The sequence below is a fragment of the Falco punctatus genome (assembly GCF_963210335.1).
Source record: "Falco punctatus genome assembly, chromosome: 3".
Lineage (NCBI taxonomy): Eukaryota > Metazoa > Chordata > Aves > Falconiformes > Falconidae > Falco > Falco punctatus.
Genome location: NC_137582.1, coordinates 26,034,019 through 26,056,653, shown reverse-complemented (window position 1 = coordinate 26,056,653; position 22,635 = coordinate 26,034,019). Strand labels below are relative to the sequence as shown.

The 22,635-nt window shown below is 39.3% G+C and overlaps 1 protein-coding gene across 7 annotated transcripts in view; it reads left to right on the top strand.

Moving 5' to 3' along the window:
* The window catches only part of OXR1 (oxidation resistance 1), a 294,879-nt gene that overhangs the window by 148,360 nt on the left and 123,884 nt on the right, over positions 1-22,635 (top strand). For 6 of the 7 annotated variants that reach the window (XM_080381556.1, XM_080381557.1, XM_080381549.1 and 3 more), the window contains one exon: positions 8,764-8,960. In XM_080381556.1, coding sequence (XP_080237682.1) covers positions 8,764-8,960 — 197 coding nt within the window. Of the gene's footprint in view, positions 1-1,276; positions 1,443-8,763; positions 8,961-22,635 lie in introns of all 7 variants that reach the window. The other variant, XM_080381554.1, reaches the window with a different exon arrangement.

Here is a 22,635-nt window from a genome sequence, read left to right as displayed (position 1 = left end):
ATGCTATGATTGCATATACCATAGCAATCTTAGGAACATTAAGTGCCCAGGGATATAGCAGCTGACTTGTAAACAACTCAGAAAACATTCAAGCCTAGGGTTGAAATCAGAAATGTAAATGTAATTGCCTAAATTAAAGGCTGTGGATAAAACAGCTTTGTTGATGCATAAATTACTTGCAGTTAACAGAGAAAATAATTGATATTATGACAAAGTTAATTATATGGAAAAATGCTACGAATTTATATGGCTTCATTGCAAGTGAGGTATTCTGTGTCTCAGGATATGGCATGCAGCTCCCAGGTCACTGGCTACACCTGCCTTTGAAAACTCTGAATTCAGTGTTCAGGAGAGAGAAGATGGTAATATAGGATGTGGTCCTGCATAATATAGGATTTGTGAAAATCTCACAGTAATGTTCAAGGGAATAGGATCTGGGTGCTGGTTGCATAGGCTATATAAAGAGATTTCAGAACCAGCTCCTTCTAATCAGGTGAAGAAAAAACTTTCCTTAGTGATCCTTAAGATAGTTTGGACAGTTTGAATCCATCCTTATAAATAAAGTTGCATTAGATATAATGCTACAGCATTAATGAGACAAACAAGAATTAAATAAAAATGATTGTCGCTTTAAAACCATTATGCAGAATTTTTCTTTGCTGAATATTACAGAGCTGGAAATTTCAAGACCCATGCAAATTGTACTAAAGTAGATTTGCATAAAGCACTGGAAGAGCTTTTGTGAAAATGAAACTAGTGGGAGTTATTTAAATAACAGTGTAGCAGCTATTAACAAAATAGCAAGATTCAAAATTGTAATTTACTTTACACATCTCTTCTAAAAAAGTCCAAAATCAAGATAACTGTCAGCAAATAGTACAGCATTGCAACCCACCCTGTTAAAATCCTGAAAGAATTTATCAAGAAATTCTCATCCCTGACAAAACACACCCCCCAGTTGCAAAGCATATTACTCCCACCATGTAAAGCAGCTGTAAAATTTTATACAGCCATGGCGAAGCCATATGATCTTCGGCTCTTAATCCTTACAAAAGCTCAGGCAGGAAAAAAACCAATTTGTATATGCTGTGCTATTTGAGTTACGTTATGTATTTAGCGTGACTGCTGCCATCATCCTCTCCATCATCATCATCTTCATCACTTTCCCACTTCTGTGATGCCTCATCCTCCTGCAAATGTACATTCCAGTCCCATCTGTGGTGTGTAGAGCACTTTGACTCCTTTGCCCGTGGACTCACTGACGCTTCTTTCCCAGGCAATGAGAATGCCTTGTCACACTTGAACCACAAGTGGATTCTGGATTCCCCCGCTTGGAGTTCATGGATGTAACCGGGCAGCAACCTATCTATATGTCTTCTGTAAATGGTCCTCCAAGGGTTTACCTGTAGCGGTGCTGTCATGCTCCCAGGAATAATCACAAGGTTTGTGTTCATTTAAGTCTTTATTCTGTGATGTGCCCTTGAAACACGAGGCACCAGTGTTGTCTAGATCTTGTTAGAAGGACGTTGGTTGCCTGTTCCACACATCACAAAACCAAATTTTCAATCATTTAGATATTCTTAATCTTTTCCCCCTAAAGCCTGGTGGAAACTTTGTTTTGACATTGTTTTTTCTTAGAGAATGAGGGATGGTGGCAGTTTTCCTGCATGTGCTGGGACCACTTCTGTAAGGATGACCAGGAAGTGTAGAGAGTGTGGTTTTGGTATGCTTTCTGGTCCCTGATGTTTAACAACTGTTGTGTCTTTAAACTTGCATGGTAAATTTTGGTAGAGTGTGTAAAGGAACGAAAGAGAGTGTTTTGTATGCTTGCTGTACGTGCTCAAATACATATGCTGGAGCTATAGAGCAAAATATGATGTTGAAATGCCACTATTTTTCTGCACATAGCTGTTGTGCACTGTTTTATTTCCTGAAGCTGGGCTGAATGTTGCGTTGCTGATACATACCTGTCACTGAATTGCTTTTTGGGCTGTGTAGGTGTGAATTCATTCCTAATCCTTTCATAACGCCACCCCTGTGAAGGTCATCTTGTTCTTGTCTTCTTGCTGTCAAATGATCGCGTAAGCTGCTTGCATTATCAGAAAACTGCTGCATGATCAACGTGTGAAGTAACAGTCTGAAGAGCTTTTCTGTGGTTGTTTTTTCATTGTTGTTCTTTGTTTACTGACAGACATTTATTTTATTGGTGTTCTACTTTCTGTGTGCTTTGTGGTAGTTGGTTTTGTTTCCCTCTGCAATTCGTAATGACCAATTCGGATTTGAACTGCAAGCGTCTTGTACTCAGTTGTGTGCAGCACTTAAAAGCAGTGGATACATAGGGATAATACGGCAGATGGAGCATGCACTGAGTGGCTCTTTCCCTGTGAGACCCTTCCATCTTCCAACAATCCTTGGCTCAAAGAATGTCCTTGCTGAAGTACCTGCATGTTTCACAGCGGCTAATGGATGTTTTCTGCCTGACTCATGTCACTGTTTTTTATACCTAGCGATACTCCTAGCCTGCACAATTATTTCCATCATGCAATTACATACTGTTCAAAGAAGTACTTTGTTGTGTTTATTTCAAACTTGCTGCTTGCCTTCATTTGGTGCTTTTTCAATCTCCTGCGGCGCAGACCCATTTGCTGCTCCGCTTTCCCACGCCTGATGGCTGTAGAGGTCCCTGTGCTGGTTCCCAGCCCGCGGCTCCTTCCTGCAGCCTGTTTTATCTCATCCCAGGAGGAACCAACAGACTCATTGTCATCACAGGTGGTTTTTCTCTGTATCAGTCTAGTCCTGCTGGCTTCTTTATGGGAGGGGATGGCCAGAGCTGCAGGTGGCGTTCAAGAGCATTAAAGAAAAGATTTTCCAGCAGCCCTCCATGGCACTGCCACCCATTGCAAGTGTGCAGAAGGAGCCTCAGGCAGTAAATGGAGCCTGACTGCAGACCACGACCCTTTTACCTGATCCCTCTGGATTACCACAGCAGCTAAAAAATGAGCAAATGCAGATTTATGTGGAGGCTGGCGGGGACAGTGTCCACAGGGGAATAAAGTTGCTGGTTTTGTGGCTAGTCTGTGCAGACACTGGGGGTTGGGCCACCTCCTGTGTTTAAGTTGTCAGACCTTTGCAGTGCTGTGTTGAAAACAGAAGTTTACTTTTGTCCACAATCAGATAAATCTTGGCTGTCAACATCAGTTTAAACCACATTTCTTGCTACAAAGAAACAAAATTCATAACCAGCTCTTCTGGGCATTCAAAAATACTAAATGCATCCCTGAAGAATAAGCATCACTCTTCAAATGAGTAGTTTTGCTTCTCCTGTTAACTGTGGAGAAAAATCTCTGTGATAGTCACAAGTGGTGCAAGGAGGTTTTTTGTATTCAGTAGATAAGAATGAGCTAGGCTTTCCTCCAAATCTTTGTTGCAGTAAGGGATTTTTACTTAGAAATTCAGAAGGACCAAATAGTACAGATTCTTAGCCCCTGGGATGTTTTGTATGCTTGTTTGTTTCCACCATAAATGGTTTAAACACCTTTTTTCCCCTTTCTTTCAGACTGGACTGCCAGCCATGATTGTTTTAGGTGCTTTCAAGATAAGTTTAGAGAATAATGCCTCTTTTTTTTTTTTTTTTCTTCTTCCTTGCTGCTTTACAAAAAGTCAGTTCACAATTATAACATGAAAGGTGCATGGATGGTATTAGGAATGGAATATGTTTGTGATAGTGAATATCAGGGATGAAATCCTAATGCTCTTTAAATCTATAGCAGACTTTCCAGGGAATTCAACAGCCCCAGGATTTCAGGACTTCCCATATCTATGGACTGCCCAGAGCACTTGGTGGTAGGTTCCCCAACACCTGGCCCAACCACATTTTCTTTTTGAGGGAAATGGTACCAATCTGTTCAAAGTGACCCATTCCTGGGAGGTACTGCTGGGGAGCGCAGGACACCAGGTGGTCAGGAGGAGGTAAAAGCTGGAGCCGTCTGTTAGGCTGTTTCTAAGATGCAGTAGAAAACGTCAGTTGTATGCAGAGAATGAAAAAAGAAAAAAAGTACAAGTTCAATAGCTAGTCAGTGTATCTACTTACAGGTGTATCATATCACACAGCTTGGAGATGCACATTGCTCCTGCATTAGCTAAATGAGCAAATCCTCTGCAATCAGTAACTGGCAGGGTGCTGAGAGGCAGATTTGGGCTTCGTGCCTCTGTCCGGTGGGTTAGAGGCACTGAGGAGTCACCACATCGAAGGTCTCAGACAGCTGGAGTTATGGGGTGAGAGGTATCTGTTCTGGGAAGAAACAAGATATAAATGGAGCAAATGGGGGTTTAAAGGGTTTCTAGCAATAGTGCAATGGAGTTATACAAATAGGTATGTTATCTAAACCCCAAGGTTGCAAGCAAACACAGTATTTGCAGATCCAGTCAGCAGCAGCTGAGTAACCAGCCCCCCGGATGGGTTGTCTCAATTAACATCACCAGGTGGCCCTTCATAGTCATTTGGCTCCTGAATTTACCGCTTTTGCTGTGAAGGTGCCTGTCTGTTCTGACTCCCAAGGGAGAGCACAACCCTATTTTACAGAAGCCACCAGTAGCCAGAAGACAACAGCAATGACCAGCTCGGGGTTTCACACCTCTCAAGGCCTGCAGGTTTTCCTTTTTTTGTTGCATAGTTTTCCCTCCCCTGGTACTCCTATAAGTTAAGGATAGCTGCAGAAAGAGATATTTTGGTCCCTTCTACTTCAGATCTTAGGCAACTTAGGAGTTTTTCCTTGCTATCAAGTACGCATTTCCAAGCTCGACTGGTGCAGTGCTGACTTTGAAATCCTTGCTGGCATGCTTTCTGCCAGCTGTCTGCAGCAGTGTCATTTTGGGTCACACCAGGCAATATTGAAAACCTGTGTTGCCCATTGTTGAAAACTTAGTTGAAGACTGCTACAGAATACATCGAGTAAAAGATAAAAAAGATTTGCCACGGTATTTCTTATATCTTTTATTTATTTTTCTACAAGCAGACAGCCTGAAACAAAGCAAGAACAAGGAATGTGATCCCAAAGCATTTCACATTCAGATTCTTATCTGTCAAAGAATAAATCTTGCTTCAGCCCAGCTGTGCAGCTTTAATATAAAGAAACAAAACCAAACACAGCACGAAGCCAGGAATAAAGCAGGGTGCTGGAGAAGGGTCAGGCTTACAATGAATTCATTCTCTTGGCTTCAAAACACAGAACTCAGGGTTTCTTTGCAAGACACAGTGGTGTAGTGAAGATGCAGCTCAAAGGCTGCAGTGTTTTTTTCAACCATTTTTCAGCCATGATTGTATCAATGTACGGGTCAGGTGGGCTGAAGGAAGATGCATTTGAGTAAGTTGCATGTTTTTCTCGAGTCATTCCTATAAAGTTGTGTCCTTACTTGAACGGGTGTCCCACTCAGCTGACCCTGTTACTGTGGAGTCTGGATTCATTCTGACCTTGTGTCTTTCTGTCTTTCCTGGCAGCACAAGCACTGTCACCGTGGTCTCTCAAGAACAGTTTGACAATATTACGTGCATTAGCTTTTGTGTCATGCTTGTGTTCTTTAATTGTAGTACTTCAGTACCTATGACTCCGGCAGTCTTACATTGAAATTATTTTGGATTGCAAGAGTAGATAACTTTTTGGACATCCCTTTGCTATAGGTATTTCAACTGAGTCACCTGAAAAAGGCCATGTGTCATTTTTACTGCTCAGATGATAGGTATTATCCCTTTATTCCTATGTGATTCTAGAAGAATAGACACAGTATGTTTCTCACAACAATCTGGTATTCCCCACAGTGCAGCAAGCTATTTTATTATCTACCTCCACTCTGCAATTCACAGCTTTATTAATTGGACTGTCCTTCACACAGCCTTGGTGGTGAAGAATGTGTTCATAACATACTTGAGAATATAAATCATAATGTTATTTTTCGGTTTGTATTTTTATTTAACTCACCTGCTGTCCGTCTTCCTCTGGGGCAGAGCACAGAAATGACTAATGCAGGACAGGTATACGCTTACCTATCTTTAGACCTCATTTGCCTTTTTGATTTTTTATTTGATTTTATTTTGAGATTATGGAGGTACTGAACACTTTGTAGCTTCTTTGCCCACAAGTATTTTGCACAACGTAGAAGCAAGACAGTGTAATCACAGTGGAAGCTTTAGTCTGAGATAAGAGCATTACTTCTTGAAAACTAGTGATTTTCTTCCCAAAAGTCATCCTTTAAATCTTCCAAGAGTTCTTGTGGTAAGGAATTATAGAGAGACTTTTTATATCGCCTGAAATATGACATATTCAACAATGTAGCAGAATTTAACATCATAATGGAAGACCATTTCATTGTTAATGAGTCAGTGAAATATTCCAGCCTTCATTTTAGGTAAATATATTTAACCAGCTGTAGGCTTAAAGCTAGAACTGCTCAAAACAGGGTCTCAGTTTCTGAAGCATCATTTCAAAAAACAGAACTTGCTTTTCTTCTCACACAAGGATACCCTGCCCAGTCTTAACTTGATTTTTACATATATCAATGCTTATAGAAGTATTCATTTAGTTCATCCCAAGCTATTTTGGCTGGTGTCCCCACTGACTCCATAGATAGGTCCACTGACAAAGATCCTCAAAGTAAAGATAGTTTTATCACAGTGACAAGTTGTTCTTCCCATATCTGTAGGCCTCTTTGAACAGCAGGAGCTAATGTAAGCAGCTGTTATATGTGGAGTAGTAGTTGTTCATTGTTTCCCATAATGACACTTCAACAAGTCACTAAAATAAGCTACTGTGGCTACTGTACACTAAAATTAACACAGTGCACTGTTAAACTACAACCCATCGAGGCAGGATGCCACCTATATCAGAAGTTTATATGAGTTCAGGAGTAATTAAGGACAAACTAGGAAAATTAACCCCAAGAGCTAAGAAAGGCGAGCGATCTAACTCAAGAAAGCCGTAAACCAGAGTTTGCTGGAGCCTGGAGGGATGTCCTGGGGAAGGTCGCACTGTGCACCTGCCTGTACTTTTTCTAGATGAACATCTGCTTTGACCCGGTATAGCCTTTCTTATATGTAGTAGAGATAAAGGTCCCTGTCATCCTGAACTGTTTGTGTAGAGGCACTGGAGCTGAGAAGCGTTGCTTGAAATGCAAGACACCCTAGGCCTGTCGAGGGAAAAGGTTGCAGGGGAAGCAGTCTTCCTTATTGGACCAGAGAAGTTAATTTCTAACTGCTAGTCCTTTCCCTGGACTAGCAATATCCCATATGAGTATAGTAATTTTGCCTTCATAGTGTCATTCATAACATGCTACATACGCTTTGATACTTTAATGTATCTTCCAGAGCTTGATCATAACCTGAAGATTTTCTGGTCTACTAATGGCAGTAATTGTTATTATGATATTTAATCAGTTAATCTCTTAAACTAGCAGATTCCATCCTCGATGCAGGAATCCATGCTGTTTAATTGCAACCAATACATGGAGAAAAACTAAGGAATCACAGAGTTAAGAGGGAGGCTGCTTAGCATTAAATTACTACCCTAATAAAATTATCCTTTGATATTACAGAACTTTATCATTTTACTTTACTTGCTCCAAAATTTCGGAATTATTATGATCCCTTCATCTCAGATCAGTATCTCGCTGCAATGCCACAAAGCTCTTTTATTTCCAGGATCAAGTCATGTAGTCAACTATATACATCTGTAGAGATTTAATTTAAGAAAAGTGTTGACAAAATCCAATGTGTCTGCAGTGAACTTCATCATAACAGAGCATTTGTCTCTATTCAATAACTCTAGAAGAGTAATAACTTCTTTTTTATGTTGCTAAAGATAGAGGAGATGCCAGAACTATGCTGATTCAGTGATGAGAGTGTACTCACCACCACTCTGAAGAAGGATTTGAGAGTTTTTCTAAGTCTCTCTCCCACAGAACTCTTGTAAAATTACTAGATTTGAGGACGAGTGGAGAGCAAAAATGTCATTTTCCTTGACTTTATTAAGGCTTTTGACACTGTCTCTCACAGTATACTTGTACCCAAGTTCTGATGTTACATCTGGATGTGCGGATGACTAGATAAGTAAAAAACTGGTTGGATGGTCAGGCTCAAAGGATAGTGGTTAGTAAGTCATACTCTACCTGGATGCCAGTAATGAGTTGAATAACACTAATTTCTTTGGCAGGACAGAGAATTTCTTTACCTCTGTCCACTGCTGTGGCAGCACACAAAATGGTACCTGAGCTTAGTGGGTTTCTTGAGTTTTGGTGAGAAACAAAACTTTGAAACTATTGCAGAATGGAAAATGGTGTTGCAGAGCTACATCTGAATTCAGACGATTGTAAGTCAGTTCTTTTCTCTTGGGGCTTTCAGCAACTTAATGCAAATTATTTAATTTCTTTGTACTCCCCTCGTCTGTGGAAACTTAAGCCAGCAACTTAATGCTAGCTTAATTGTTGGCAGCTCACCTTCTCTGAAACGGATTAGGGATTGATCCTTCAAGCAGCTCAGCAGGCTGGTCTGTGGGCAGTTTACCATTTGTAGCTCCATGGAGGTGGAAGTGCTGTAACTGATTGAGCAGGAGCTGAAAGGGGAAGTTAATGCAAGGCATAATTTAACACTGCTGGTCTCTGTTCTGCTGCAACATGCATGAAGTTTTGTACAATGAGTGTATTGCTGTTATTCTATCCATAATCTAGGTATAAAACGATGATTAGTAATACCTTACTGCCTTAAATTGCCTTTAGATTAAAGAAAAAGTCCCAGTCGGTGGATATTAGCGGGCCAGGATGCAACCCAGTGGCAGCTGAAGCTCAGACACCTCAGCCCAGTAAATCTTTGCTTGCCACTAAGACAGCTACTGCTGAGGAGGAACAGAACAACACCACAAACACCCAAAGGCACAATCCACGGAGGAGTGAGTTGAAGAGATATTACACCATTGGTGAGTTTCCTTTCACAGAAGAAAAATCAAATATACTTGTTAAAAACACAAGGTCTTCCTGTTGGTTTTTTTTTTGTTTGTTTTTTTTTTTGTTTGGTTGTTTTTTTTGTTTTGTTTTTTGTTTGTTTTTTTGTTTGTTTTTTTTTTTTAATGTTTATTTTCTTTTGTTTAATTGCAGTTAGCTACTAAGATTACAAATGCCCACAGTGAGCATTAAGATGTTGTATCTTCATGGTCATGTCAATCTACCCTGAAGAATTAACTTGCTTTATTTATCTTGCACCATTTAAAAGAATTTTCTTCTGCTTTTTTTTTCTCCTAAGCACAAATATTGAAGAAAGCGTTAAAGCGATTTTGGGAGGAAGGATATTGGAAGAACGTAATTGTCTTTGACAATTAATTACATCAAGTTTTGGCAGAGATTGTTTGAAAGCACCTGGTTAGAAAGGATTTCCAGTTTGGAGAGGGAGGAGGCATGCTGAGGGTGAAGGATTAATTAGGGTTTTTTCTGGGTATCTTTCTCTGAATATTTTTACTTTCTGAATATTCTTCTGCAATTTCAGCATCTACATGATTCGTATAAAACCATCTTAGGCACCCTGGAAGATGCTTCATAACTTTCTTCCTTATAAATCTTTTCGTGACTGAGCCCGAATGATTCCTGTGGCAACATTTTGCTTCTCTCCTGATAAAAATGAGTGGAGAGTGGCCTTGCAGTGTTTGTGCTGGGGTCATTAGCTCTTATGAGAGACAGATGGGCTAATGGGAGTGGTACAAACAAGAGGGATGGATGCTAGTGCTGTGGTTTTAAGAGTCAAAACATTAGTAGATTTAAGAAAAAGAAATTAATGTATTTTAATTATGGATTTGTGTGCCACTGAATTATTTCAGTATAACGTGATTACTTCTCCTGTTCCAAGGTAGCTATTTGTGTGTCTTTAACTTGTCTAAAGGGTAAAGAAAACACGTGTTTCGTTAAATACCTTTCATTGTGTTATATCTGAACCCTTGAAAGTTGCTGTTGTCATAAGTTATGTTGTTTTTAAAGAAGGAAACTGCAGTAGTAATCTACACATTATGTGTTTGCAGTTTTTGGTGCTCTGCATTCAAATTGGGCTGTTTCTGAAAACTCACAGGACTTTCAATTCCCACTTAATGCTGCCAATCCCGAAATAAATAAAAATGAGGTAAAGTGAAGGCATTGATGGATTCATTAGCATCTTGGACAATAGGTCTAAAATTTTACTTTTAAAATCTCAAATTCCATAATCCTTGTTCAAAGAAGATTCTATTGTACCACCTGTGAGAATAGCACCCTAAAATAAATCCTTTATACTTAAGTGTGGAACATATTTTCTGACAAAGCATAATTAAATCAGTGCACTTTTTACTTTAAAAAGTATTCTGCAAGAAATACTGTTCTGTAGCTTTTTCTCTCCTCCTTCATCCAAATAATCTTAAAGGAATATCAAAAATATGCCAAGATTGCTTCATATCTGAAGCAGGGGATGCAATGGGGGAGTTTTGCGTAAGGGTAATAATGAATGTAGAAATCTACTACATCATCAAAGTAAGTTCTTAATCTAACTCAGGATTAAAAAATATTATTGTTAAATTGGCCTTAGTTGAATGTTTTTCTGTGATCACCCAAAATATAGTCTGTGCATGGAAGCACAGACTCAGGTTTGCATTTATCTACTTGTTAAATTTGACTCATCTGGATTTTCTTTTGGGAACTTTTACAGAATCCTTACAATGTGAACTCCATCAATGTTAGTAACCTAGAAGTGCTTCTAGTGATCACAAAGCCTGAGCACTAGTGGCTCAGGATCTAACTTCCATGCTGGAATAACAGAATGTTGTTCATATGTTTGATTACTTTGTTTGGATATTGTGCAGCACTTGGTTTGACAGACGTGTTGACTGGAAAAAGACCTCTGAAGGTTATATAGTTTCATGTCCTGTTTGAGGTGGGACATCAGCCAACACTAGATCAGAACAGCCAAAGCTTTGTCTTGCTGAGTCTTGATGATCTCCAGGGGTGGATACTCCACAGGCTCTCTGGGTATCATGCTGGAACGCGGACAGTGTCTCCATAGACAACAGCATTCATGGGCAACTTGCCTGTAAACAGATGCTAACATTTGTGAAAAATGGTTGTAGACCCTGGGGAAGTATGAAGGAAACCAACCACAAAAAAATGGCCAAGCTTACATGTTTTCCTCAAGTATGATCTTCGTTATTATTGTACAGAGTGCTGGGCGAGGTGGCCTGGCTAGACTGACCCAGTATGGGAGAGATACTGGTTTTATGTCCTTGTATATACAGCCTTGTCTATGTGACTTGCCTAGACCACAAGGAATACGTAGCTAGAGCCAGTATTTCTGCATACTACATAATATTTAAATTTCACTTTCAGGCAAATTGAAGAAACAAGAGTTTCTCAATATCTTCACAAACGTTTAATGGCACACATTCCTGAACATTGTGAAAATGAGAGGTTTAATCTTGGACAGCACAGTACTGATACCAGATGCATGTGCTTACTGTACTGGCCGAGTTGTTCTGATACTGAGTTTTTGGCTTTGATAACCTGAGAGAAAGAGTAATTAACTTCTCAGAACTCCCATCAACTTCAGCATCCTTCATGACCTGTATCACCCCCTTGATTTAAAAGTCATTTTCTATGACTTGTGCCAAAACCTATTTCTAATAGTCAAAGTCTGATCAAATAGTTTGTTACTTTTTGCAGATGAATGTACTTACACACTTGCAATGGACTGGGACTCTAAAATAGGAAAATATTGGATTCTAATGATGTTTTGGGTACAATTGGCTATTAAATAGTTTAAACAAGCACATCAGAGCTGTTGCTGGCCTAATGCAATTACATGGGTTTTTACCTTGTTTTGCCCTTGTTTGCATGTTGTTCTCTACTAAAACAATCTGTGTCCAAGATCAAGCAACATGAACTAATCATTACTGTGATAAATGGATCAAGAAAATGTGTTAGAAAACTAATGTTCTCAGCTGGCTTTGCTTCTTTTGTTTTAAAATTAGTATTCTGTTACATTAACCTTAGACCAAATTGGCAAATGACAGCGTTTATGGTAGTGATTAATGGAACTTGAGCAAAGAAGTGCTTATTTTCATTAATCATAGTGATCTTCAAAGTACTTTATAGATATGAGAACCGAGTTCAAATCTGGATATGTAAAAATTATGACATCTATATTTAGACATGTACATATATACAGTTTATATGTTTTTAAATGTACATTTAAAAGCTTCACGTTGCCTATTAAAACTTAACTTCAAGGCCTAGCCGGGTTTGTTAATGGCTGCCCATTTTGTTGAATAGCCATGCAGCTTAAGATTATGTATAAAGAAATGTGTAACCAGCTTTATCAACTCATGGAAGGAGTAAAATCAAAACTATTTAAGTGGGTGTTTTATTATTTATTTGGCTATGCAGGGAGCACTTCAGAGATCTTTACATAAATCTCAGTCTGCTTGGCGGACCCAAAGACATGAGCATTTACCTTGCACACAGGTGCTTTGCAGAAGAAACTGTAGCAGCTTGTGTATGCTTGCAGCTGCTGGGAGCAGATACAGGCATTGTCTGCAGACTGCTCCTAAATACTTTGTAGCATCAGAAATTGTTTACAATTTTCTGTGTCACCTTATGCATACACAGATTTACCTCAGTCCTTTCAAAGTTAAATGTGTAACGATGAAGGAATATCCTGGTCATTCCAAGAGACTTTAAAATTTCATCAGCACTGCCCCTGGTTTTGAGAGCTCTCCACAAGATACACATTTTGCATTTCATCTTTCCTACAGGCTGCATCTCAGATGCTTCCCAAACTTAATGAGTGCAGTTCCACTTCTTCAAAGTGGGGCAAAAGTAGGTAAGAGAGAGAACTGGGAGGAATAGGTGATGGGGAACAAGTTGTGTGCTTGGATGAAATGAAACAGAAAATGGAGGGTTTGTGAGGGGGAGAAATAACTCTTCCATATGGCAGGCTCAGCAGTCAGGAAGGCTGCTGCACCTCCAGTGCTGAACTGGTGTGAAGAAATTGAGTGGGAGCTCCTAAATTAATAAGGCGAGTGTAGGAAAAACAGTCTGCAAGGTGGGTTGGATGAAGTTTTTTGGAGAACTCTAGAAACAACATCCAAGACACTTAAAATAAAACCCTAAAATTAGACTTTTTAGATGCTTCAGGCACTTAAAAATCCAGGCCACTTATTTCTGAAGTGCTTATTGTCAAGCAGCTCCCTCAAAAGAGAAAAAGAAGGTATCTGGGTCTTCAGCACTGTAGAAAGTGGGCTGGAATATTATACAATGGAGAATTATATGGGTGACCTGAATTCAAAGCAGTAAGGCTGTGTCAGCTTCATGCCACGTTCAGGCTACAGCTGCCTCTTAGGTGGCTTGCAGTGAGCCTAAGTGCAGCATCACAGCTGTGTTGCTTGTAGGACCCAACTGAAGGGCTGTAGAATCATACTTCATGGTATGATGCCTCAGAAGATTCGTCTAGTAATTTATTAAGGTGACTGAAGTAGCTAATGTTGTTACCCTATAAAGACATACACTTGAGGTGTATACTGTGGTTGTCATCAAAGCCATGAAAGCCTGGTCTGTAGGGCTTAGATACCTCTAAAAGGATATGCCCAGTAGACTATCTACCTAGTAACTCCGGTTCTGTAGATGTGAAAGGCCTTCTTTTGTTCTGTTTGCCATTGAAATGAAACTGCAGCACTTGTGTGGAGTAAATAAGTTATGTGAAAAATAAGATGGTTGCATAAAAATATTCTCCTGATTCTGGGAATCAGGCAAAAGAAATCATGAAGCAGGGCAGCGATTAATACTAGAAAATGTTCGAAGTACAGTGTTGGAGGAGAGAGGAGGAACGCAGCAATTTTTATTATACCTTCTAATAAAAGCCTTAATGCAAATGTTGCTGTACAGGTTCTGCTAGCACAGCTTATTTCGTTTAGAAGACAGCTGTCAACTGTCTCAGGAGGCGTCTTCGGTTAGTATAGCCTCTATCATCAGTGGAAGGTATTGCTGCTACAGCTACACACACACAGTAGTTTAGATAGCATACGCAAGTTATGTATATGTATACATAATATACAGCATGAGGATGCTTGGGAAATGCTAATTGCCAAAGTTCCCTCCCCTTTAGTGGTTCATTTTTAATGGAACTATTTCATGTTCTACTTGTAAAAATAATAATAATAAAAAGGAACAAGCTCTTTTCTTTTCCAATCTCTCGTGCAAATGAGATGAGCAGAAGCCTTAACAGAGAAAATGTCTTCTGCTAGCTTGACCTGGCCATACTAGTACTCTACATTTGTATATTCCTTGAATATTGACATGTTATCTATTCAGAGTAGTAGAATTAACTGATAAAATCAGTGTGGAAGAGAAATTAAGCTTTTCAGATAAACAGCTCTGAACAAATACATACTAATTGACTAAGTTTCCAAAACAAGTGCCTAGTACCTAATGCCAAATTGATAAAGGAAAAGAAAGACTTTCCTATGGACTCATAATCTTGTTTGTAAGAGAGACCATTTCTGTGCGTAGTCACTTTAAATTTAGTGGGGTTTGTTTAGTCACTACTGCTAATTTAGTACTTCAAAATGTATTACTGTTATAAGAAGATGGATCTTCCAGAGAATTCAATGGCATATAAATGTAAGTAATGACTGGTCACAAGAATTATTATTAATGCACAAAACAGTATGAGAGAGTGTTTTTAGAGCGATAAAGAATATAATAGAGAAGATTTTGTCGGGAAATCTAAAACAAAATCTTTTTTTCAAGTGATTAGTAAGTCAGTTCTTCCTGTTTATGAAAGGGAGAACTACTTGAAAACTGACCAAGCTACTATTCAGTGGATAAAACTGTACCTAACTCTCACGCTATATGCTTTCAAGTTAGTCCATTTAAGTTGTGACTTTTACAATGACTTGGAAGCATAAATAAATTCATATTGTTTACATATGCAGTAGATATACTTTATTTCTGTTTACATACTTTCCAGGCTGCTTCCATAAAATTATTACTTGCATTGGAATACATCAGGGCTACATGTTTGTTAATTAAGTGCTAATTCATCTGCATTTATTACTAAACTTATATGGTATCACGCTGTCTGCAAATATGTTATGCAGGACTAACATCAGCTCAAGTGGTGATTTCGTGTGTCGGAGATCTGTTACCCTGATGGAGCTTTGTCACTTACGGGCCAGCTGAGCCATTTTTAGAGAGCTCGTGTGAAAAAGCCATAGACCATTGGTCAGGCATGACAGTGAATCTGCTGTTGGACTCAAAACTGGAAAAGGAGAACATTGTTGCACCTGAAAATATATGCTTATTTACAATCAAGCTGAGAATCTTACGGGGTTTATCTCATGGGACTATTTGCTGTTGTGGTCACTGATTAAAAACAAAGTCAAAGGACTGCCTCTTGCCTTCTCCTCTAAAATAAGCATATAACTTACTTGAAGGGAAGACACTGTGGCATTGTGGCTGTTTCTTTTTTAGTGCTTAAATCCCTTCCTGCTCAGACAGATTTTATTTGGAGTGCTCTGGAAATATTCTACGCCTTTTAGGGGACGTGATCAGATAATAATTTATGTATTTACTGTGGAGAGGTTTTCCTGCAAAGAATACTCCACTTTCTTTCCAAACGTGTCTTTGAAAGGTTCTTCTTATCATTTGGCAGTTGGGTTTATTTGCCTCTACTCTTCTGCAGAATTTAATGTGGTTCCTTTCTGTAGTAGCTCCCAAATATCCAGTTTCCCCCCTATTTGCTCTTGCTTATTGCCAAGACAAGCAAAGCATGTTACATAGGTAGGTATATTAGAAGCTGTTGGATAAGTGGTGGAGTTTGGTGCATTAAATGCTGTAAATTTGGGCTGTGTCCTCTCCTTTTTAGGGAAGGACAGATGGGGGATGAAGCTCCCAACTCTCGGAGGACCCAAGTGCTGTTTGCGCACATTTGCAGTCTGACTGTGTCCTATTCAATGCACTTGCAATTTCCTTGTTGAATGCTCACTGCTTTTTGAGGAACATCATTCCAACTGCTTCGATTTCCCTAGCACATCATTACCTGTTTGAGAGCGATAAGGAAAGGGAAATAATTTGTGGAATGTGTGGATAATAAGTGGCTTTCATAGCAACAGTAACTATGCAAAAATCTTACTCGTTCACCTTGCCTGAGGATTTTTGTTAGTGATTCACATCACATAGCTACTCTGGATGAACAGGCAACCATTAGGCAACCATTTGTTCTTGTCTTTGTATTTTTTTTTTTTTTTTAGAATGTAGAACTTTGAGCTGTTAAAAGCCAGTTTAAAATGTTGAATCCTTCTTTTGTCCTTTACATATACTCTGTATCCTTTGAATATATATGAGTTCTGAGCTATAGAGACAACATCCACCAGAAGAGTGATGCTCATTAATGTCCTTTCATCTCAGCATGTCCCTTTCCTTAGCATCTGGTTTTGTTTTTAATCTTATAGATTGCTATCATATCATCTACTGAGTCAATTTGGACAAGAAGTGTTTCAGGATTTTATAATTTCCTTGCTTTACATCAGGACAAAGCTGAAACCTTTTATAGTTCTATAGGCAAGCTACTCAACTTGCAAGATCAGCTAATAATATGTACTCTGGTGATACTAAAAGTCGAATCTCTGGGAGAGAAAAAAGAAACAACAGAGAAATTGATTTGACTTGTAAGCTCTAGACTGACAGAGGGTGCACCGCCTTCAGCCTCTCTCTTCTTGGAGACCTTCTATGTAAGGGAAAAATGACAGAAAAAAGGGCATGATTTCTAATACCTCAAATGTAGTTTAAGCACCAGCCTTTTGAGTACTGCACAAATAGTGGATTCTTCCTTCTAACAGCAAAAGGCAAACAAGGAAAATGTGGATTCACTGCTGAAGTAGCTGAGTGATTTAGGGATAGCAGATGCAATAAGGCTGAGGCTTTTGAGCCAGGGGACAGGCTGCTGGAGAGCAATAATTACTGGTATTGGGAGTGGGCTAAGTCAGGGATCTCTTGAGAAAAATCTCGATCCGTAGAAGTTCTTGGGACACAGTGGGAGATAGTTGGCCTAAATTGGAATATAAGAGGTTTAGACCTGATATAAGGATTTATTTATTATTTTTTCCCCCGTGGGGAGAGTCAAGCAGTGCATCAGGATGTACAGAGAGGTTGCCAGGTGTCTAGAGGTTTTTTTAAGACCCAACAGGGTAAAGCCCTGAACAACCTAGTCTGATCTCATAGGTGACCCTGCTTTGAGCAGGTGATCAGACTTCAGACCTCCTGAGGTCTGTCCAAGCCTGCTTCAGGCTTGAAATTGGAGGGAGTGAGTTTTCCTACACAAGCAGGGGGCTGTTTCTAGCTTACCGCTATCATCAGCGGAGAACACCCACCTCAGCCGCTACTAAGAGCCCAAAATTTGCAGTCTTCATCACGGACTGCTAGACTACGTTGATTTCCAGTTACTTTATCTGGTAAATTTCTCAGTTGGAAGAGGGAATATTGTCACACCAAAGCACCTATTGTGATTATTCCTATTTTAATCATTCTGAAATCAAATGTGAGTTTACCAGACAGCTTGATAATTCTATATGGCTAAAAAAACATGCACTAAAACTGTTTATAAAATTTGTGATTTTTTTAAATTAAAAAGAAAATGTTTAACATAGCTGAATTCATAACCTTTTAATCTGATTCCCCACCACTCTTAAAAAAAACAAAAAACCCAACAACAAATAAAAAACCAAAACCACGTAAAATATCACAGAAGACCTGTTAGTGCAAGGGGACTCTGATATTTCTGTTTTAGGGATCCTTTCTGTTATCTGTGTATTATGGAAGCTATGATTTTTGGGTGTTAATCAGAGACCTAAGTTCATTGAAAGTGTCAAATGATACATAGTTTTTATTTGTTCCCATAAGTTTTCTTTAAATCCATAAAAAAGCCTGCAGAGATGGGGGGTGGAGGTAGAAAAAGGGCATTTGGAAGGGACCAGAGCACAAATGCTGAAGGCAATCTGAGTTTGGAAAGTGACTTCCCTTCCCTCTGAAGCTCCCACCACGCTGAGGTGGTGAAGCCAGTTAAGTTTCCTTCCATACCACGTATATGTGAGCACGAAATCTAAGATCAAAGTCTAATGTTGCTTATTCTGGGGTAGCTACACTAAAGCAGAAGTTGGTTTGTAATACAGTGGCGGAGTGGCCAAATCCGGTTGATGCTGTGCATGGATAGGACGGGACAACCTCCAACCCTACCTGATCCTTGGTGCAAGAGGCACAACCAGTCTGTTGCCATGACGTGTTTCAGATGCTGTGGTTGTGCTGAGGCAGGGTGGCCTGCGCTGATGGGGTGGGACTGTCCCCCTCCCCTGTGAGCAGATTGCTTTCCTGTGAGTCTGGCAACGATCTAATTCAAGCCATTCTCACCGCACTGGGACAGCACCCACCCACCGTTTGGCATGTCTGGGTCCTGAACATGAGGGACCACCAAATATCTTGCAGCACGTACTGGGCTCCAAACGAGCTGTTTGAAAAGATTCCTCTTCTGCTGCCATTTTTTCCTTTTTTCTTTCTTTTTTTCGACTATTTTGTACCCTTTCCTGCATTCAAGCTTTCTCTTTATATTGATACATAACTAAGAATGAGATACGATATTCACAAAACAGAGCTGCTGGATTAATCTCCAGGACAGTTTGCTATGAAGTTCCTTTTGAATCTTAACGAACTGGCTTGTTGTTATGCTCTTCCCCCAAAAAACCTATGGGATCTGAGTGTTGTTGCTAAACCCTGATTTTTGTCTTGGGACAGGAGGAACAGTTGGATTTTATCATGGAATTATTGTACTGTTGAGCATTCCACAATTACAGAGTATTAGTATGCACATAGGAGTATGCTAAGACTTTACAAGCATAAAATATTTAACATTTATGAAAGAAGCCTCTTTATAAATCTAGATACTAATTGGCCAGATATGTTCATGAAAACTAAATGGTGGCAGCAGCCCACTATGTTTCCAATGAATCTCATTAATTAATATGCTGGAGAGATTCTTTTATTCTTTTAATTTGCAGAAGATAGTGACAGTCTCTTTCCTCTGCCAGAGGAAATGTGGCAAGCATGATTTGTTGTAAGAGCTGTTGACTAGCAGTTTCTCAGGCATCTTAGCCATACATTTGTTTAAGAACATGTGTGACCACTTGAGTATGTAATTAGGTGCTTTTGTGATCTACCTACAGTGTAATTATGTCTTTCCCTTTTCATTTGTTTGTAAAACAGTGTTGAGATTAGTTGTTCCATGGTTTGCCAAGTTTCTGATGTTCTTGCTCTGAATAAGTGAGAGAAAATAGGTCTGCCATAGAGTCATTTTTGAAAACCTACAGCTTAAAATGTACTATGAAAATTAAATGCTGTTTTGAGAAATTTGCTTAAATTCATTCTGCAAATGAAATGACAAATATTCTATCGAAGAACAAGAAACTCTCATTTTAATAAATCATCAGATGCCGATTGTTCACAAGTCAAGACTTCCCCGCATAGCTGCTAACATTAACGTCAGCTGAGTATTGAAGACTGCCGGGATTGGAGAGAAATCGTTGACGGTGTGAATCCTGAGAAAATACTAAATGACACCAGTGCTAACTCTGAGCTAACAAAAAGTCGTCTAGTGGTGTGGCCCAGACTCAGCTCCAGTGGGAAACATGACTGCCTGTGGGACTGTAAACCACAGCTGAGTCGGATTTGACAGCTTTTAGTTAGGATAGAACAACTTGCCTGTGTTACCTGACACTGATCTAAACCTGTGGGGTTTTTTCATCAATATTAAATACATGCATTCCAAACCTGTCAGACAGAAGAGGATAATATAACAGTTATAAAAGAAAAACCTTATTTCTTATTAGCAAGGATTTCGTTGTTTGCTGGAAGACAAACCAAGCCAAATAGTTTGGCCTGTTCACATACTTCATTTTTCTTCAAGGGTTATGGGCAGGTTTATAACTCATCACAAGTAAAACGTACGAGAGTTAAGACAGAGAATTTGAGAAGGGCTCACCTCAAACCCTATAGCAGTCTCTTGCAAGATAGGAAGAATGTGTTTTGCTATGACAAGGTTGTTCTGAAGGATTGGTTTTTTAAATGATAATACATCCATTGAAATGGCATATTCTTAGGAATAGCATGTCCTTGTTACACTTGATTGTAACTAACCTGCCAGAAACACTTTTTTTTCCAGTAAGATCCATTAATAAGGGTGGATTGGGTTCAGCTCCGTATCTCAGTATTCACTGAACAGGATTGCTGCATTTGATGGTCTTTTGGAAGCCCCATCTCCTTCACCATTTTGCTGCCGTAAACACCACCAAATTCAGTTTCTTATTTCATTTACCAGAGGACAGAAAAAGCATAACTTCCTTTTCTGTTGGATAGTTTACCAATTTCATCTTTAGGGCAATGAACATTTTTCTCTTCACTGGCAAGAACAACACACTGCAACTAAGTTCTTTTATAATGATTTGATTTTTTAATTTTTCTGGAGTGTGTATGCTAAATGACAGTTACAAACAACTTGAAAACAGGACATTTAATTTTATTTTTTAAACATGAATAGTGAAGCTGTCTTACATTAGGAGAGAACAGAAATTCTTTATTACAACTTGTATCTGTATTACTTAGAAAAGAATGGCTGAGAGATTATTTCATATGGTTGAAATCATATGCCTGAGGGATCTGTAATTCATCTGAATAAACCACGAGTTAATAAACTCTGCTTGGGTACAGAAAGAGAGATCCGATTGCAGAGGGTATCTTGGAAACAAGGAGTGGGCAGCTTTCGGGTATGAAGAACCTAGGGTCAGTAAAGCACCAACACAAGAAGAAAGCAACAAAAGGGTTAGAGTGCAAGCAAATGAGAAAGGAGCCCAGGGAGTGAGGAGGAAAGGTGCTATCAAAAAGCTTGCTTGAGAAGAGCTTGAATAATGATGCAGTATATCAGAAAAGCCCTGTCTCATGCCATAATCCAATGTTCTGGTAAAAAAAAATCAGGCAGTATATTTTGATTCTTGCTCTGCTGCTGACATTCCTGTCAATTGCATTTAAATTTTTCCTTTCTAGCTTTCTAGCTTTAAAGAACAGGGAGAGATTTTCTAGCAAATTTACTTTATTGGTAAAAACACAGAAATCTCATTTCAAATATACTGATAAGAAGTGCTTTCCTTCAGTTATACTTCTGTGAGGGGGGGAAAGGTGGAAACATTTAGCGTGTTTTAGGTACCCACCCACTTGTAGACTTGGTACTTGCCCCTTTTCTACTGTCAAGATGATTTACGTGTGAATAGAATGCAAAAATAGAGAGCAAAACCCCTAAATATAATTTAATTTTTAGTTGATAGAGACTCCAGTGGGTTTATGTTTTCTAACCAATACACACAGTATGTCTGAATGCAAAACTGTGTGTAGTGGTACCTAACCTCATACACCAAAGAGGTATCTGTTGCTTAACAGAACAACTGATGTTTCAGTTTTACAGGTAGCTTATGAACATTCCAATTAGTATAATACCTCAGTGCTCTGAAAGATGGGAGATGCACATTGTGGTGTGTTTGTGTTTTGGGTGTTTTTAGCACAATGTATAAAGATTGTTCTATCTTTGCTAAAGGAAACAAAGAAATATTTCTACAAACAGGAAAGATAAGTCGTTAATATTTGCAATTAGTCTGATTTTCTCAGGTTATATTCCATGATCTTCATGTTCATCTGCTCATTGAAACAAGTTCCCTTAAAACCACCTGCAGTAATACTACCGCTTTCTCCTAGTATTTATCTTCAGTTAGCTAACCAGTTAGCTTACCAGTTTGTTGCTTAAGACAGAAATATCAGAAATATGCAATATATGTGCAAACTGCAATTATTTATACCAGCACCAGCCTTGAGATGTAGATGTGTGTCCTTGCCAAATGTCAAGCTGACAACATGCCTGTTTGGGGAGATCAGCTGTGTTTTTAAGTCCAAAGCACAAACCAGTGTCCAGGTCAGTTGGCTTTCTCCGTCCAGTCCCAAACCTTCCTGCAGGGCCCTGTGTAACCCCAGGGTAACACCACCACCATGTGCCTTCCCAGGAGCCAGGCACTGAGAAGAGAGATTTGGAAGGCTGTATAACAGTGCCACCAGGTGATAGCATAAAAGGCAGGGTTTGCTGCAGGAGTAATTCTGTTCAACAATTACTTGCAGATTGACTCTGTTGTAAAGCGTCATTTTCCCCCTTAGGCTAGTGTATGTATATCTTCAGAGAGAAATCTAACCCGTGTTTGCTGTAAGATCCATCACAAAGACAGTGCCTGTGTATGGGGGGTTTATTGGTGGGGTTTTTGGGGGGGCAAAGAGTGGGTGTCTTTTGGGATTCTTGGCAATTTTTGTGGGATTCAGGGAGGCGTGTTCAGGTTATGGCAGAACAGTTCATCTCTCTGAGCTTGTTTGCTTCTGATACAGCACAGATGAGAGAAGAATGAGGACAATATTCTAACAAATACCAGTCTAATGTTATTTATGTGTGCAACCCCAAGGCATACGGGATAAATGTATTAATTGGTCTTGATGCCAGTTTGAGACTAGGTTATT